The sequence below is a fragment of the Arachis stenosperma genome, chromosome 1 (genome assembly GCF_014773155.1).
Source record: "Arachis stenosperma cultivar V10309 chromosome 1, arast.V10309.gnm1.PFL2, whole genome shotgun sequence".
Lineage (NCBI taxonomy): Eukaryota > Viridiplantae > Streptophyta > Magnoliopsida > Fabales > Fabaceae > Arachis > Arachis stenosperma.
Genome location: NC_080377.1, coordinates 46,191,528 through 46,211,296, shown reverse-complemented (window position 1 = coordinate 46,211,296; position 19,769 = coordinate 46,191,528). Strand labels below are relative to the sequence as shown.

The 19,769-nt window shown below is 37.5% G+C and overlaps 1 protein-coding gene across 1 annotated transcript; it reads right to left on the bottom strand.

Moving 5' to 3' along the window:
* Positions 1-14,879: 14,879 nt before the first annotated feature.
* LOC130979256 (uncharacterized) lies at positions 14,880-15,795 on the bottom strand. The gene is made up of 3 exons (XM_057902658.1): positions 15,631-15,795; positions 15,223-15,324; positions 14,880-15,128 (listed from the first exon to the last, which is right to left on the bottom strand). The coding sequence occupies exons 1-3, from the start codon at positions 15,793-15,795 to the stop codon at positions 14,880-14,882; spliced, it is 516 nt and encodes a 171-aa protein (XP_057758641.1).
* Positions 15,796-19,769: the final 3,974 nt, after the last annotated feature.

The following is a 19,769-nucleotide window of genomic DNA, read 5'->3' as shown; positions in this document are numbered from 1 at the left end:
AAACGAGAGTATCTTTAGAAAGAAATGTCATTAAATTTTTAGTTTCTATTATAAATTTCATTCTTTTGTATGTTACTCACTTTCTTGAGATGTGGAAAGAATTAAAATTTGGTTTAAAACTGAAATTTTAGTTTTGATTTCTGATAAATAGACATAATATTTAGTTTTAGTCTCTCAGTTTCAATTTTAATTAGTTTAACTACTAAAATATATCTGAATAATTTTGTTATTGATAAAAATGTATTTAAATTTTGTTATCTATAAAAATATATCCTTAAATAATTTAAAAATGTGATAAAAATGTCTAAGAAAAGTATTATTTTTTTTTTGTAAGTGATAAACGGCTTATGTATTATGCATTTGAATCAAAATTTAAATTTTATAGGAATATTTAGATAATTATTTAAATATAATAAAAATTTAATTTTTATATTTTTAAATTTTAAAAGTATTATTAGTTGTTGATAAAAAAGTTACAAAAAAAATATACTTAGCGAAAATTACCAAATTTTAATAATAAAAATATCTTTTTTTTAATCATATTCATAAAAAATTATATTAAAATTTAATTTCTAAAATATTTTTTGAGAATACATATTTAATATTAGGTATATCGATAAAATCATTTAATGTATTTTTTGTGATTTATCCATTCCAATTTTAGAAAACAAACGAAGCCTTAAAATCACTTGCGCTTATTTTATTGTATCATTACAATTTTTTTTATTATAAAATGTGGGGAAAGAAGAAAGATAAAAAAAAAAAAAAAGATACGCTTTATCCCAATATCGTAAGTAGGATGCGACACTAAGAACAACTGGAGTCTGGACTCTGGAGTGGACATCACAAATCACAAGCTTAATATGATTTACAATTTTTACTTTTTACGTAAAAAATTAACTACTAAATTAATAATTTATATGAAATATATGTTAGAATATATATATTTTAAAAATAAGGCAGTCTTTGTCTTCTATGGACAAGGAGAATTTCGGACTTTGATGATCATTGATGAAAAATATAACTTACAATATAATAGAATTACACTTCTATTCTTATTTTAATTTTTTTAGAATATCTTTTTCTCTTCATTGAAAATCACCATTTTCATGGCATAAGATGTTCTGCTCTTTGTGTGTTAAACACAACCTTCAACTCATTATGCTGCTGTTTAAATTTTCCACTTTATCATTTTTCAATTACTATATATTATTTTATAGAAAAAACTTTAAATGAGAGAAAACACTTGCTAAATAGGCTTATGCTTTGAGTGTGTGGTTGTTCTTCTTGTTTCATTCTCCAATTAACAATGATAAGCAACTCCCCTAAATTTATTACTCTTTGGCCAGCTTTGAGAGTAAAGGAATAGTAGTTCGTACATACAACACTAAATTATTTCTGTTATCACTGTCCTACAAAACCCGTAAATTCATTGTTCTTCATTCTGGCGTCAATACATGTCTAATAATTTAAGATATTGGTCAATGGTTTTGGTTTTTTACCATATTGGGAGAGATGCAAAAGAGAAGATGAAAGAGAGAAGTTAGAGTGGAAAGCGAGCAAATTATGAGAACAAGAAAGATATTTTACATGTAATTATAAAGTTATTTTAATCCCAACCATTCATTCAACATGGTCCATTGAAGAATTCTCCTAGTTAAGGTTCTTGTCTTTTTGTTTTGTTTCATTCCAGAGATGCTGCAACGGTTTCAGTCACAAGAATATAAACCCCTCTCCTCAGTCTCTTCTTTTCTTTTTATTCTTTTTCAGGAATTTTGGGCCTTATCTTTTTCACTCACAAGAATACTGCGCGAACATTACCATCACAATCAAAAGTCACTAGCATGAATTTTTTTCCAGAGCAAAAGAAATATAAAATTAAATTGGGCAATTTACTTTAATAAACCAACTCTCCTTCAAAATTAAGCAGATGTTCCAATATGAAAAAGGCTATGTCAAAGTCTCAAGTTGCATTTCTATGTAAATCAAATTGATTAAATTCGATTTAAGCAAACACGTACTAAATCGAAGCAAAGAGATTCAACTTTCAATTGCTAGGTAAATCAAATCCACTCAATTTGATTTATGATGATACGTAGCCTTTTAGATAAAACGAAGTCATTAGGGTCGATTTAATATATATGGCACCATATGATTAAATCGAAGATACTTAATTCGATTTATAGAGTACTAACGTTTATAAATATGAGCTCAATGTGAATTTTTTTTACCATAGTGAGATTCACAATGGCTATTGATGAGAGTTTTGTAACTCTTGTGCACTATAGAGGGTCTATTGAAAAAAAATGCAATCAGAAATTAAGTTTATTGATACTAAGTGTTTTTCTCAAACCTTCCACGAATTTTACTGAGTTTAAGAATATTATACTCTAGAAACTAGGTCTGCATGGCGTGAAACGCATGGAGAAGTTGTTCTATAGAATTCTGATTTCCATCTTACGCGATGATATGAAGTACGATTCATTCGTTATTAGCAGTGACGAATATTTGGGATTCTGTTCCATTGTCGTCGTCAGTTTCTCGAGGTGAGGACTCCAGAGCTGTTGGCAAAGCTTGTGGATGTGGTATTTAGTTCTAGAGGTTCAAATCAGAATCCACAATCCATAGGACATGCAACCTGCTCTAGTTCCATGCCTGTTATTGCCTCGTCAGTTGTGCCGGAGATTGCACCTGAGACAGTTTTAGTTGCTTCTCCTTCCTTTACATTTAATCTGAACTGCAGTGGTGATCCATGGGTTGGTGAGACTGGACTGTTGAGGGAGGCTGCAATTGCGACGCGTGATTCTCTTGCAATGGTCCTGGTCTTCGGTGAGGTTGGAGTACCCGATGGGGTAGAGGATGCACTGCATGATGATGATGATGATGATGTAGAGCCCGTCACGATAGCTGATGACAGTGACGATGACACACCACGGATAACTCCAGTTGTGGGTGGGAGAGCATCTAGTTCAGGTACTAATCAGTATCCCCCCCACTTCTCAGCTCTAGCCTTTGATACCATAGCACCTCAGGAAGATCCCAGAGTACCTGTTGGTTTCGGAGCTAGAAAGACACAGAATACAGGAGTTGTATTTGAATTTCAAGTTGGTCAGAAGTTTCAGGATAAAGAAAAAGTCGTGTTAAGCGTGAAGACTTATACCATTCACCGTGGGGTTGGGTACAAGGTATTGGAATCCGATCATCGCAAGTACTATGGTAAGTGCAAGGAGTTCAGCAGTGGGTGCCCATGGCTCATTTGGGTTAGCCTTCGCCAGCGTAGAAGTATTTGTGAGGTAAAACGATACAATGGTCCTCACACTTGTCTAGCCACATTGATATCTGTTGATCATATCATGTCCTATCGGCATTCATACTGCCCATGATTAGAGCTGATTCTACCGTCTCGATCAAGGTACTACAGAATGCCACGGAGGCACACTTCGGTTTCAGATTGACTTGCAGGAGGGTTTCGATGGCTAAACAGAGAGTCGTGACTTAGATTTAAAGAGATTGGGAAGAGTCATACAATGACTTGCCACGATGGGTATTGAGTGTGTAGATCACAATGCCAGGTAGTGTAGCGGTGATGCCAAGGCATCTTAGGCTAGTTTCACTAGCATTTTTCTGTTAGTTTTAGTTGTTTTATGCATTTTCTTGAGCTTAAAGTAACCAAGAATGGTTAAATGAACAACAAAGCAATGAACTATCCAAAACATTATGATTTTGATGCAAATTTCATGAATTTTTAATGATATTACTTGAATGCTATGAATGGATGAATTCTCATGAAATTTTGCAAGACTTTGATGAAATTGTTTGGATGATTTCAGGGAAGAAGAGGCTAGGCAAGGAAGCAACAAAATCAATAAAGGAAGCTTGAATATCAAATAGGACGTTTAAGCTCTAGTTTAAGGTTAAACTGGAGCTTAAACGCCAAAATCATGAGAAGAGAGGAAATGCTGTAACTGGCGTTTAACCTCCAGTTTGACCTCAAACTGGAAGTTAAACGCCAGAATGAGAGAAGGCACTAAGGAGCATTCCACGTTTAACCTCCAGTTTGACCTCAAACTGGAGGTTAAACGCCAGAATGATGATTTGAACCAAAGGAGCATTCCACGTTTAACCTCTAGTTTGACCCTAAACTAGAGGTTAAACGTGTTCGACACCTTCTTTCTCACCAAGAAGCATTCCACGTTTAACCTCCAGTTTGACCTCAAACTGGAGGTTAAACGCCAGAAGTAAGAAAGGCACCAGGAGCATTTCCAAGTTTAACCTCCAGTTTGACCTCAAACTGGAGCTTAAACGTGTTATATGGAACAGCTTGACCATGCCTTCTTCAAACGTAAATAACTTGAGCTACAAAACTCCAAAAGAGGTGATTCAAAATGCATTGGAAAGAAGACATCTAGAGCTTTCCAAGCATATATGGCATGCATGATGGATACTAAAAATTGAGGGAGAAAACAGCCCCGTAATGTGCATAGAAGAGCATAGTACCAACATGCAATCAGGCCAGCTGACCTCTTCACCTTCCTTGGAGTATAACGTGAGCTATAGAGATCCAATTGAGGTGCTTCCAGTTGCGTTAGAAAGCTGACATCCATAGCTTTCCAACGAGGTATAATAGTCTATATTTGGCATCAAATTGGCAAGGTTGACAAGAGAACAAAGTGACGACTCAAGCAAGGGAGGTTAAACGTGTTCTATAGTGTGTTCTTCATTTCCAAGTTTAACCTCCAGTTTGACCTCAAACTGGAGGTTAAACGTGTTCGATCCTAATTGCCTCCAGGGGTTGTTTTCTTCATTTCCAAGTTTAACCTCCAGTTTGACCTCAAACTGGAGGTTAAACGTGTTCGACTATGTACACTCCTGGGGTGCTTTCTTCCAATTCCACGTTTAAGTTTTAGTTTGACCTTAAACTAAAACTTAAACTTCAACTTAAACACCACCATTTGAAAAGGTTTCTGGGCCAATTATATTGAAGTTTAAGTTAGCAATTGAGCACAAATATTAACTTAAACTTATTATGGCATGAAACCCAAGTGAATATCATGGTTTATGAGATTGGGCTTGAAGAATTGATGAGTCTGGAACTTCAAATTGTTGAGTCTTGTGTCATTACTTGTTATCACTAAGTTGCTCAATTAATGTTACAGAATTGGATCACAGCCTCATCAGGATTATGGACCATAAGCCTAAAGCAAAAGGAAATCAAGGAAAGGCCTCAAAGCCCAAGAAACACAACAGAAGCTCAATTTAGAAAGTGTATAAATAGGATAGAATTTAAGTTAGTTGACACTTTTTACTCTTCGGAATTTTTTTCATCTTGTGTAATTGAATTCTGAGCTATGAATCACTAAACCCCTTTCATTGGGTTAGGGAGCTCTATTGTAATTCAATGAATCAATAATAGTTTTATCTTCTTCTTCAATCTTTTCTCTTGAATTTTGTTAGAAAGCTTCTCGATCTAACTCCATTGGGTAGTTGTCTTGGGAAAGAAACTACCCATAATTGGAATCCTTCGGAACCTTGGGAAAGGAATGATGGATTCATGCTAGAGAAGCTTTCTTACAGTGAATTGGATTGGGGTTTGGATGGATATTGTGACATGTAATCCTACCAAATTGTGGTCCATGAAATTGTGTGGTATAATCAGTGATCAAGCTACATCTCTTCTTATGAACATTTAAACCAAGGGATTGGGAATTTGTTTGTTTTTAGAGAGAATTGGTGAGCCAAGGAATTGGGATCCAATCATATAAGATTGCCAAGAAAAATTCAATGAATGCATTGGTTGAGGAAGAGATGAAGTTGTTTTGATTCGGAGATTTCAATATCTCCTGACCCCAATGAACTCCCCATTTCTGATCTACACTTTCTTTTACATTCTGCCATTAATTTCATGCAATCACCCCCATCCCTTTTGATTTCAGCAATTTACTTTCTCGCACCTTAATTCTCGCAATTTAAGTTTATGCAATTTCAATTCCTTGCAATTTACGTTTCCTGCCACATTTACTTTATGCAATTCACATCTAAAAGTTGATTCCGCTCAACTAATCAAACTTCTAATTCGAATTGCTCATTCAACCAATCCTTGTGGGATTCGACCTCACTCTATTGTGAGTTTTTACTTGACGATAACCGGTGCACTTGCCGGAAGGAATTTTGCCGTTTGTGCAATTTCCTAAATTCGTAGCATAACAAGTTTATGCGCATCAAGTTTATGGCGCCGTTGCCGGGGATTGGTTTTCGATTGACAATTCTCCAATTGGAAGTTAACTAGATTGAGCAATTTTTCTTTTCTTTTGTTAATAGTTTTTGTTTCAGTTTATTACTGCTAATTTCTGCAAATTTTAATTTGTTTTCTTTGCTTATTCACTTGTTAGCATACTAACCACTAGCTGTTTGTGATATTGCCTCACTATGGAATTTCCACTATCTTTGGATGAGTATTGTTTGAGACTGAGCACATTGCAAAAAAAGAAAGGAGTATCCATCATCTTTTGGTCAATCAAAATTCATGAGAAACTCTCCACCACCACAGAATGATTCATGTTATTATGCTCATGGTGGGTGGGAGTATCAGGAACAGGAAACGGGGTACTTCCCAGCGCCACAAAATGGTCCATGTTTTGGTGAATTTGATCACTACTCAAGTTGTGGCTGGGAAGATCAAAACCAAAGAGATTTCACTTATTCACACCCCATTCATCAAGAGCCATCACCTCTGAATTATCCAACCTCACCTCCTAGTTTTACATATCCAAATTCTTCATCACTTGAGCATTTCTCAGCACAAAATTCCTTCTCAAATTCATACAATTCATTTCACTATCCACAAGACTCATTCCACTACACACAAGAGTCATACCACTACCAACACTCCAACCAAGGAATCTATCAGCCCACACAAAACATATACTCCCAGCCACCATATCACAGCCAAGATAATCAACCTGCCCAACCTAATCCGAACCAACAATTTCAAGATCAATTAAATAGGATAGAAAGAATGATTGCAACTATGGGCAGAGATGTGGCCGATTTGAAAGGCTTTAAGGAAGAAGTGATATCCAACTTACAAAATCAAGGTGTTGCCATTCAAAAGCTAGAAGCACAAATTGGATATCTATCAAAGCAAATCCCTACCCACAATTCTTCTAGTGATACCATGGCAAACCCAAGGGAGGAATCAGAAGAACAAGAAAGGGAGAAAGTCAATCAAGGGAGATCACACTCCAATGAAACAGAGAGTTGCAAAGAGGAAGGGTTCATTGAACCACAAATTCAGGAAGCTTTTGATGAACAGGATACTCCAACTGTCCAACAACAACCAAGTTCTGAGATCAAGGATGTGAAGGCAGTAGAAACAAGCACCAAAATGAGGATTGTGACCGAGAAACAAAGGACCATATCCATGAAGAAGAGAAGGTCGAAGAACAATCCAACTCCTGAGCCAACAAGCAAGTTCACTCAAGCCAATTACAAGGGAAAGCTTGCTGGAAAGAGGCATTCACAACAAGGGGCACTAACTAGCTCCTTTATCCACTTGAAGTCATTCCTCTTAACAAACTGGAGGAAAAGGAAGAAAGTCAGGAACAGCAGGTCAAGCTAATGACAGTAAACGAGCGCTTGTTGGGAGGCAACCCAACCAAAGGTAGTTTTTCTTTTCTAGTTATTTCAATAAAAGAGTTAAGTAGATTTATCTGTATTGCAAGGAGCTAAGTTTGGTGTTGCACACCAAAACAATTCAAGGGTGAATGTGAGATTCTAAGTTTGGTGTTCCACCAAAAACTTCATTAAAAGCACATTTCTACCTCAGCATGACTAGTCACTAGCTCCAACCAATCAGGGAAACTACTTAAACAATAGTTTAATTTCTAGTTCATAGTTATTTTCTTAATAAAAGCACATGAGGTTTTCTGCATATGATCCAAATTGCTGCATATGGCAAGGAACTAAGTTTGGTGTTCACACACCAATCTAAGTTCAGAGGCCTACAAACATACATGCATGCTAACCAATTCTCAAAGTGCTTGGGGAACAAGCAACTTCTAATAGCTTTGCAGGAAGACAATCAATCTCATGGAAGGAATATACATCATCATCAAAGAGAGCACCAAGGCTAGGAAGGATGATGAACAACAAAGAAGATGCTAAAAGGTTGTATTGTCACTTAATTGCTTGTACTGTGAATTGCTGATATTAGAAGTTTGCATGCACCCCTGCTTTAAGTTTGAGTCATTGCAGTTTTTGTTTGTCTGTTTGATTAATTTCCAAATAAGTGATAGTCTAAGTGTCTGGATAAACTTCACTTGCTTAAAAGTATGCTTGCCCTGCTTGTTCTGTTTCCAAAAATAAAAGAAATGTTTGAACAAAAGTAACTCAATTCCATTTGGTAAGAAATCAAATAAGATTAAGTGGTGGTATGCATGTTTGATTGAATAGTCAGCTCACTAAGAAATAAAGTTAGAATTGTCACTTTTAGTGGAAATTAGGATGCTGTCTATGGATCTTGATGAATAAATGTCTTTGGCCATGAAAAAGAAAGAAAAAGAAGAAGAAAAAGCCACTGAAAAAGGGCAACCAAAAAGCAAAAAAAATTGAGAAAATAAGCTAGGCACCAATGGTTTGAACTTCTGAGACAAATGCCTGTGGTGTTTATGTATTAAGGATATGCTTGGATGAATAGGTTCTGAGGAGTGTTTCAACACTTGGTAACTTGGGTTAACTAACCCGGGATTATCAACCAAAAGTCCATTATCAAGAGCAACCTAAATACAAAACATTTAGTCACACAAAGAGGTGCTGGGCACCAATGTCTCAAGAAGAAATGTGAACTAAAATGCCTGTAGTGGATATGTGTAGCGCACTGATAAGAAAAAGAAAATGCCAAAGGCTTGTGCAACACATGACACTGAGCAACAAGGAGCAAATAAGCTCAAAGAAAAAGAAAAACAAAGAAAAGAAACTTGCCAAGGATATAAGAATAACAAGAGGCCATAGCAGTGTTTAATGGATGCAATAAAAAGTGATAATCCTACCTGATAAGAATGAAAAAGTGATGCTACAACTTTCTGCATAAAACCCTTCTGATGAACTTCAATTGCTTGCTAATAGAGCCAATGTAATTGCTTATGTTTCATACTTTCTTCTCAATTATCTCAGGACTTGCTTAGGGACAAGCAAGTATTAAGTTTGGTGTTGTGATGCCAAGGCATCTTAGGCTAGTTTCACTAGCATTTTTCTGTTAGTTTTAGTTGTTTTATGCATTTTCTTGAGCTTAAAGTAACCAAGAATGGTTAAATGAACAACAAAGCAATGAACTATCCAAAACATTATGATTTTGATGCAAATTTCATGAGTTTTTAATGATATTACTTGAATGCTATGAATGGATGAATTCTCATGAAATTTTGCAAGACTTTGATGAAATTGTTTGGATGATTTCAGGGAAGAAGAGGCTAGGCAAGGAAGCAACAAAATCAATAAAGGAAGCTTGAATATCAAATAGGACGTTTAAGCTCTAGTTTAAGGTTAAACTGGAGCTTAAACGCCAAAATCATGAGAAGAGAGGAAATGCTGTAACTGGCGTTTAACCTCCAGTTTGACCTCAAACTGGAAGTTAAACGCCAGAATGAGAGAAGGCACTAAGGAGCATTCCACGTTTAACCTCCAGTTTGACCTCAAACTGGAGGTTAAACGCCAGAATGATGATTTGAACCAAAGGAGCATTCCACGTTTAACCTCTAGTTTGACCCTAAACTAGAGGTTAAACGTGTTCGACACCTTCTTTCTCACCAAGAAGCATTCCACATTTAACCTCCAGTTTGACCTCAAACTGGAGGTTAAACGCCAGAAGTAAGAAAGGCACCAGGAGCATTTCCAAGTTTAACCTCCAGTTTGACCTCAAACTGGAGCTTAAACGTGTTATATGGAACAGCTTGACCATGCCTTCTTCAAACGTAAATAACTTGAGCTACAAAACTCCAAAAGAGGTGATTCAAAATGCATTGGAAAGAAGACATCTAGAGCTTTCCAAGCATATATGGCATGCATGGTGGATACTAAAAATTGAGGGAGAAAACAGCCCCGTAATGTGCATAGAAGAGCATAGTACCAACATGCAATCAGGCCAGCTGACCTCTTCACCTTCCTTGGAGTATAACGTGAGCTATAGAGATCCAATTGAGGTGCTTCCAGTTGCGTTAGAAAGCTGACATCCATAACTTTCCAACGAGGTATAATAGTCTATATTTGGCATCAAATTGGCAAGGTTGACAAGAGAACAAAGTGACGACTCAAGCAAGGGAGGTTAAACGTGTTCTATAGTGTGTTCTTCATTTCCAAGTTTAACCTCCAGTTTGACCTCAAACTGGAGGTTAAACATGTTCGATAGTTTTTCTCCTCCAGGGTGTGTTCTTCATTTCCAAGTTTAACCTCCAGTTTGACCTCAAACTGGAGGTTAAACGTGTTTGATCCTAATTGCCTCCAGGGGTTGTTTTCTTCATTTCCAAGTTTAACCTCCAGTTTGACCTCAAACTGGAGGTTAAACGTGTTCGACTATGTACACTCCTGGGGTGCTTTCTTCCAATTCCACGTTTAAGTTTTAGTTTGACCTTAAACTAAAACTTAAACTTCAACTTAAACACCACCATTTGAAAAGGTTTCTGGGCCAATTATATTGAAGTTTAAGTTAGCAATTGAGCACAAATATTAACTTAAACTTATTATGGCATGAAACCCAAGTGAATATCATGGTTTATGAGATTGGGCTTGAAGAATTGATGAGTCTGGAACTTCAAATTGTTGAGTCTTGTGTCATTACTTGTTATCACTAAGTTGCTCAATTAATGTTACAGAATTGGATCACAGCCTCATCAGGATTATGGACCATAAGCCTAAAGCAAAAGGAAATCAAGGAAAGGCCTCAAAGCCCAAGAAACACAACAGAAGCTCAATTTAGAAAGTGTATAAATAGGATAGAATTTAAGTTAGTTGACACTTTTTACTCTTCGGAATTTTTTTTCATCTTGTGTAATTGAATTCTGAGCTATGAATCACTAAACCCCTTTCATTGGGTTAGGGAGCTCTATTGTAATTCAATGAATCAATAATAGTTTTATCTTCTTCTTCAATCTTTTCTCTTGAATTTTGTTAGAAAGCTTCTCGATCTAACTCCATTGGGTAGTTGTCTTGGGAAAGAAACTACCCATAATTGGAATCCTTCGGAACCTTGGGAAAGGAATGATGGATTCATGCTAGAGAAGCTTTCTCACAGTGAATTGGATTGGGGTTTGGATGGATATTGTGACATGTAATCCTACCAAATTGTGGTCCATGAAATTGTGTGGTATAATCAGTGATCAAGCTACATCTCTTCTTATGAACATTTAAACCAAGGGATTGGGAATTTGTTTGTTTTTAGAGAGAATTGGTGAGCCAAGGAATTGGGATCCAATCATATAAGATTGCCAAGGAAAATTCAATGAATGCATTGGTTGAGGAAGAGATGAAGTTGTTTTGATTCGGAGATTTCAATATCTCCTGACCCCAATGAACTCCCCATTTCTGATCTACACTTTCTTTTACATTCTGCCATTAATTTCATGCAATCACCCCCATCCCTTTTGATTTCAGCAATTTACTTTCTCACACCTTAATTCTCGCAATTTAAGTTTATGCAATTTCAATTCCTTGCAATTTACGTTTCCTGCCACATTTACTTTATGCAATTCACATCTAAAAGTTGATTCCGCTCAACTAATCAAACTTCTAATTCGAATTGCTCATTCAACCAATCCTTGTGGGATTCGACCTCACTCTATTGTGAGTTTTTACTTGACGATAACCGGTGCACTTGCCGGAAGGAATTTTGCCGTTTGTGCAATTTCCTAAATTCGTAGCATAACAAGTTTATGCGCATCAAGCGGTATTGAAGACGAGTCCTGTGCGGGTTGGTGGCAGGTGGATGTCTCTACATCTTATTTCCATCGACGTTTTTGGACATTCCCACCATGTATTGAGCCATTTTTATCATTGCAAGTCGTTGGTCAGTGTGGATGGTACGCACTTGTATGGCAAATATGGTGGTACCCTGTTGGTCGCGATTACACAGGACGACAACTCCAACATCATTCCTATTGCATTTGCACTTGTAGAGGGTGAGAATGTAGAGTCGTGGTCATTCTTTCTATTTCACCTGCGGCAACATGTGACACCTCAGCCAGGTATACTCATCATATCAAATAGGCACAATAGGATAAAGGCTGCATTGGAAGCTCCTGATGGTGGCTAGCTTCCGCCTACTGCATCTAGGGCTTTTTCCATCCGTCACATGGTGGCAAATTTCACGCTGAGTTTCAAGGGCAAGGATGCACAGAGGTTATTAGTGAATGCTGCTTATGCTAAGACTGAGGTCGAGTTTCACTACTGGATTGACATTCTCCGTGCAGAAGATCCTGCTATGTGCAACTAGGCTAATCGAATTGACTATGCACATTGGACTCAGCATCGGGATGAAGGTCAGAGATTCGGACACATGACTACGAATATATCTGAGTGTGTGAACTCGATACTAAAGGGTGTGAGGAACCTTCCAATCTATGTGTTGGTGAAGGCCACTTATGGGAGATTGGCCGAGCTATTCGTTTGGAAAGGAAGATAGGCCGAGGCACAGTTAGGAACCGGACAACAGTTTAGTTAGCATCTGATTAAGGCGATCGAGGCAAATCTAAAGGCCTCAAGGTGTTTTCACCGTGACTGTGTACGACAGGGACAACTCAGAGTTTACTGTGGCTGAGACCACTCCGACAGGGAGTTTTTCACTAGGCACATACAGAGTATCCCTCACCGACCAGACATGTGATTGCGACTATTTCCAGGCACTTCATTATCCATGTCATCATACCTTGGCTTGTTGTGCATATGCATGCCTGACTTGGTCCACCTATGTCCACGAGGTGTATTGCCTTAGCTCCGTGTTTGATGTTTATCGCATGGAATTCACACTTCCAATTTCAGAGGATTTTTGGCCACCCCTAGGGCGCCCCTCAGACGCACGTCTCTTGGCCTGATTAGGTATGATGGTCCGACCGTCATACCTAATCAGGCCAAGAGACGTGCGTCTGAGGGGCGCCCTAGGACCACCAGGATTCGGACTACCATTGATGAGGCTGACCCAAACAGACCCAAGAGATGTGGGCTTTGCAGACAGTCCGGCCACACACGTAGGAGGTGTCCCAAGGAAGAATGACCATCAATTCTGCATTTGCCAGTAATGTGTGTAGGCTTTAGGGCATTTGTTGTACCATGTTATCTTTTAGTTCATCTTTAGTCACCGTTGTATGGTTTATTTTATCGTTACTGTCATGTGTGTTGTGTTTTCACAATGTTAATGTTATTTTAGGAAGGATGGTTTATGTTAGTTTTTGTTTATTTGAGCATTTTGTTTCACCGCTTATGGACTCGTATTTTACTAAAGATACATCTATAATGTGAAGTAAAAAACATCAAGTAAAGAACAATAAGCTGAATTACATAACTACTCGGCATACATAACTAAAACTGAAATACACAACTACTCGGAATACATAACTAAAACTAAAATACACAACATGGAATACATAAAACATGGAATAGATAAACCATGGAATACACAACCAAGTATGCACATCTCATTGGACTCCATAAATAAATATCGAACACACAACATGATGCTAAATAGTTGCTACTCAAAGCACATAGTAAATTCTATCCGGTGAAGCAACGTCGAGGACGCCTAACCTACCGGACTCTCTGCGCCAAAGGGACCTCGTCCTCCTCACCGTCACCGTTCCCGTCACCGTCTCCGGCCTGGGACACCTCCTTCGGTGTGCCAGCCTGTGCTGTGGATGGACCGGGCTGTGATGTACTAGGTGTTGCGAATGCAGAGTGGGTGTCCCACCCAATGCAAATGTGTCATCCACAGGTCGGAAAGGAGGCTCATTTAGGACTACATCAACCCAAGTCTGGTATCCAACTACCAGAGACCTGCGTCAGGCCAACTTATTCTCTTGTATGATCATGCTGATCTCATCAAGAAAGTGTGATCTACCAAACTCCGCGTCAAGGCCCTCACTACCCATCTACACCGATAGCATCTAACCTGGGATAATGTACGTCTGATGCTCAGCAAGGTTGTCATCACATGTAGGAACCCCAACAAATTAGTCTCCAAATCCGTGTCCAGGAACACCGCCGCTTGCCTTAGGTCCCCCACCCACTCCACCGCAACCATATACATGGCTCCCCTTCCCTGCATCACCTCCAGCTGGCTGTCCCTCACCTCCTCCAGGCTGACCACAATCACTACCGCCTTTAAACCTACAACTTCCACCGTGGTGTTCCCCTGAACCCCCTAAACCTCCACCACACTCCCACAATCATACCCTCCACCACCATCACCACCTCCTCCACCTCCTTGATGATCGTCGTCACCTCCGTCATCCCCATCACCACCACCGTCGTCCTCACCATTACGATCATCCGGGCCGTCTCTACCTCCTTGTCGGGCTTGACCTCGACCACGACCTATAGCTCCTCATAAGCCACGCCCCTTCCACCACGCTGCCCATGACCCCTCCCCTCAAATCACATCGATGGCCCCCTCCAACCAAATCCACCCACGCTGGCTCGATCGTGTCCCTACACGCTGCTCCGTGCAACTCAACAATTGTCCGGGACATCAGGCACCTGGTCCATCTCAGGGACTCGTTTGGGACCTCGTTATATTGCCTGGGCTAGAATCGCAGCTTTCCTGGGATCACCTAGGAGGAGCTCAGGTGACAAGAAACTCCTTGCTATTGGATTATATATCCCAAGACCTTATGTATCGACTATCTCTTCGCCTGCTCTTCTTCTAGCTTAGGCGTCAATTCTGCAATCCTTCTTTCGTACTCTTCATTGGGCTCTGCAAAACCCGACGGTTGTCTAACAGCGTTATCAAAGACTTGGGTGGGACATGGTCCAGCACCAAGGGCACGAACTCGTCTTGGGTGCTCCTTTCCGAAAATTTGTGCTAGCGAATCATTTTGTGAAAGGTGCTTAGAGGATCCATCCTGCCTCTCAATATTCGCAATTGCTTCCTACAAATATACAACACATTGGAGAGGCATGAGTTAATAGTAGCACGATATATAGAGTAAGCTAAGTTGCTTCAAATGTTCAAACATGACTTACACTAACAACACGCGCATCAGGATGGATATACGAGCCATCTTTTTTCTTATGAGTCATGATAAACAACTCTCCTCTACCAACGGGCCTTCCTTGATCTTTCTCCTATATCGTTGATATCGACACAATTTAGTAAATAACAACAACATATTTAGAAAAATTGATCAAAATCTTAATGCAAATAATGACTTATTACCACTTCGTCTTTTTTTCTTGCCAATGTTTTGGAGCCCCCCAGTATGTGTGTAAAGTTGCTTGCTCCGATTTAAAGCGTTCTGTTTATACTTTTTCTATGAACAAATAACAGAACAAATGTAAATGAGAAAGATATGTTGAATATAAAATGTAAGGGGAGTAATATGTATACACATGTATGTTTTTGTGGAAATAATAAAATATACCAAGGCTTACCTTTGTTTCTTCCTTCTGGCGATAGTCAATGAACTTTTTCCATTCATTTTCTTCTATTCCTTTTGGGTGATGCTTAAGATTTTCTTCATAAGTCCTTATTTCTTTGTAACACCTATGATACAAGTGGTGCCTTGATTCCTTCCAGATCTTTCCTATCCTCTTCATAATATCGCGCTTTATTTTTCTCCGGCATCGTCCTCATAGTGAAAGACCCACTACAATTAGTTGACATTGTGTTGATTTGCGACAACGCAAGTTATCTGGGTTGAAAAGTCATGACTGTCATATTCTGATGGAACAATTACTCCCAATTTTGGTGAAGAATGCACTTCCGAGTCTGGTGTCCAATGTGATTGCAAATTTGTCATCATTTTTCCGAGAACTTTGTGGGAAAGCCATAAACCCTATGCAGCTTGCTGAGCTTCAGAATCATGTTGTGCAAACCTTGTGTCAAATGAAAATGTTTTTTTCTCCATCCTTCTGCACCGTCATGGTTCACCTCACGGTGCATCTCGTTGATGAGGTTACTCTTGGTGGACCAGTACATTATAGGTGGATGTATCCAATAGAAATGTTAGCTTGCTGATAAACCCCTTTAGTACACTCAATTCAATTAATTGTGTATGTACTGAGCATTTTATTGTATTTATATAAAAGGTATTTAGGACGTCTGAAGCAATATGTTCGTAATAGGGCACAACCAGAAGGCTCAATTGCAGAAGGCTATTTATCTGAGGAAATCCTGACTTTCTGTTCTAGGTATTTGGATAATATTGATACTAGAATCAACCAACTAGGGCGAGTTGATGATGAGCCCGTTGATGTTCTTCATAATTCAGGAGGAAGTATGTTCCTAGCTATTGGAAAGGCATTAGGGGATGTTTCGTATTTCGAACTCACTCCAATGGAAAAACATCAAGCTCATCGTCATGTGCTAGTCAACTACGATGCCGTGGTTCCGTTCGTTGAGTAAGTATACGCATGTATTTCTAAAACACCAATATAACTCTTTTCTCCCAGTGAATAGTTGAACTAATTTTCTTTTCTCCAATAAAGTACATTTAGGAAAAAGACAAAGCGAAGCTTGCGTCATCAGATAAGGTCGCAGGCTAAGATAGATACTGTCGTCCATGCAGAATTTTCTCGGTGGTTCAAGCATGAGGTTGACAGAATACTAACTTGACCAATGTGTTTTTAGCCTGGAATTAGTACTATATGAAAACTGATTTTAATATAAAGCATGAATGTTATGTGGTTCGAGGTTCCTATAGAAACTACGCTTCATTCGAAAGACCTGAAGTTGCTTGCGTGTAGTCCCATGATTCAGGCAAGACGTTTTGGGGCATACAATATTAACGGGTACAAGTTTATAACTATTACAAAGAAAAACGGGATGAAAACACAAAATAGTGGAGTATATGTATCATCTAATACAAAAAGTTATGCAAGCATGCGTGATAATAGAGTGGCTGTTGGTGGTGTTCCGTATTACGAAAAATTGTAGATATAATTGAATTGAATTACAGCTGTTCCTTCACAGTGGTATTGTTCAAATGTGTTTGGGCTGATACCACTACCAGTAGAGGCATCAAACAACACCATTTAGGACTTACTAGCGTTAATTTCTCTCATTCGATACACACTGGTAATCATAAAGAAGATGAACCGTATACTATGTGGATGATGAAGTAGTTAAGGATTAGAGTGTTGTGGTTCATGTGAAACCAAGGGATTTGTATGACATGGGAGAAGAGAATGAAGAAGCTGAAGTTGGTTTTCTCCACAGCCAGGGTTGAACATGTCAGCGGAAGGTGACATTGGAGATTTACTGTTGACAAGGGAGTAAGATATAGAAGGCCTCATAGAAAATGCTTCAGAGAATTTTGATGATCTCGCGTAATGCTTGTATGAAGCATTTTAATGTAATTTTAAAATGATCTTTTTGTCATAAACTAAGTTAAATAAACTCAACGTTGTACGTTATTTTCTTTGGTTACTTTATACTTGTGTAGTTTTTATTTACAATTAAATATTTATGTTATTGTGAATTCTCATGAGTAAAAGCAGGATTTTTGTTTCTTTCAATGATTTTAATACGGAAAAGTTAGTTTATGTTAAATCTTTATTCCTTCTACACTTGTTATTTTTCTTAGGGTTGCATTTTTGATAATCTTGCTATCTATTACGCAATATAATTTCACTAGTGTTACGTTTTGAAAACAATAGTGAACATAACATGACGGTGGAACAAGATCGATGAAAACTGAGGACTTTTTGTCATCCTCTGCAAGCACAACAATTGCTACAGAGCTTCTGTTTAAGAAAATTGCCCAAACTACTAACAAGGGTGATGGTAATTGTCGAAAATTTGCATTTAGTTTTAAAATTGTGTTAGCATCTTATAGTTTGGTTTTTTCTAAGTCATTATTTAATGACTTCGAAGTTCTCAATTTCTTCTATGTATACTCATTCTGTTATGTGCATGTTGATATTTTCAGTCTTACCTGAATATTGTAGAGAAATAGTTCGTGACAGTCTAGATGGAGAAGAGTTTGATTCAGAAGACAATTTAGATGATATCTCCTCTGTCGCAGTCGACAGATCCATGCAGTTTGATCTGAATAAGGTTCCGGAAGAAGACGATGAAACTTTCGAAGACCAACAAGATAAACAAGATGATATACATGGTAAGAAAATGTGCTTTGATCTGAATAAAATGCCATGGTTTGGATATGAAATATCAGATCCTCTAAAACGTGAAGCCCATAGATTCTTAACAGAGCATTTTTCGCCAGGTCAATATGATGTTGGAGAGAAATTTTGATCTTTTATTATAACAGTTACGCTAATTTCCTTAGTTTAATGATTTAGGTCGCAGTTATACATGTTTATTCTTGATTTAGGTTCAGTAAGGCATAACTTTAAAGAGGAGTATCTTTGATTTATGCTCTCTAAGACTTTATTTTAACTTTATAAATTCAGAGTATGATTTTATTTTCTTCTTTCACATCCATGTTTGAAAGCAAATTTAAATGCCAATAACGTAATCAAAAAAATCTTATTGGTAAATTTGTTCACATGAGTTAACATATATAGCTTATTTAATTTATGAATTTTTTTACGTAAAACGAATGTGAAAGCAGTGTTACGAGTTTAAGTAACAATGATTTAAACATATGTAGCTTAACATAGTAGTTTTTACTTAACTAGATTATACCCAGATGGTTTATTACTAAGGAAAATATTGCAATATGTGATAATACCCATTTTGCGGCGGTTTAAACGAAACTGCCGCAAAATGTAAAACAATAAATCACCGCGCAGACATATAGCAGCGGTTTTCGAAAAGACGCCGTGAAATGAAAACCTGATTGAAATATAGCGGCGGTTCGAAAAAAATCGCTGTAAATGTCGGCCTGATTGTAGTCCAGCCCCTCATTTGACGGTGGTTTAAGAAAAACCGCCGCTAAATACAATCTTGATTGCAGCCTCGCCCCTAACCGCCGCGATATGCGCCGCAATATGTTATTTAGCGGCGGTTTTACAAAACCGCCGCAAAATTTTTGCCGCTATCTGCCGAAATTGTTGTAGTGTTTAATCCTCGTGAAAATGATAATCTACTCCCATAGTATTACTTGATGCGATTTGATACACTTGCCAAATTAAAAATTCTTCTATCAATAGGTTACTCTAATTATTAAAACTAAACCCAAATATATTAAAATTTATCTGTGAAAATACTTAACAAGTAATAAGTATAATATCTGTTTAATCAACTAATAGAAAAATATAATCAATAATAAAATTAAGAGTAAAAAATAAATAAGTTTCTGACTTTTTATTTTAAAAATAAATAAGTTATTGACTAATTAAAAATATAAAAATATTTTTCACTTTTTAAAATACGAGACATCTAAGTCCATCTAGAGGACTAATTTGTCTTGTAATTTAGATAATTAAAAATATTTTTATATTTTAAATTAGTAAAAAATTCATGTATTTTTAAATTAAAAAATTAAAAACTTATTTATCTTTTACTTTAAAATTAATCTTTCTACACTTCCTTTTAATTCTATCCTAGATACACACGTCAGAACAACACTAATTATTTTCATAATTCATATATTATTACAAGATAA

Bases quoted from the DNA above. Each gene is read 5' to 3' on its own strand.
- LOC130979256 (XM_057902658.1), bottom strand. From the start codon at position 15,795: ATGAAGAGGATAGGAAAGATCTGGAAGGAATCAAGGCACCACTTGTAT. The intron at 15,325-15,630 runs GTAAGCCTTGGT...TCAACGATATAG, and splicing joins GCCAGAAGGAAGAAACAAAG to GAGAAAGATCAAGGAAGGCC. The intron at 15,129-15,222 runs GTAAGTCATGTT...GTATATTTGTAG, and splicing joins CTGATGCGCGTGTTGTTAGT to GAAGCAATTGCGAATATTGA.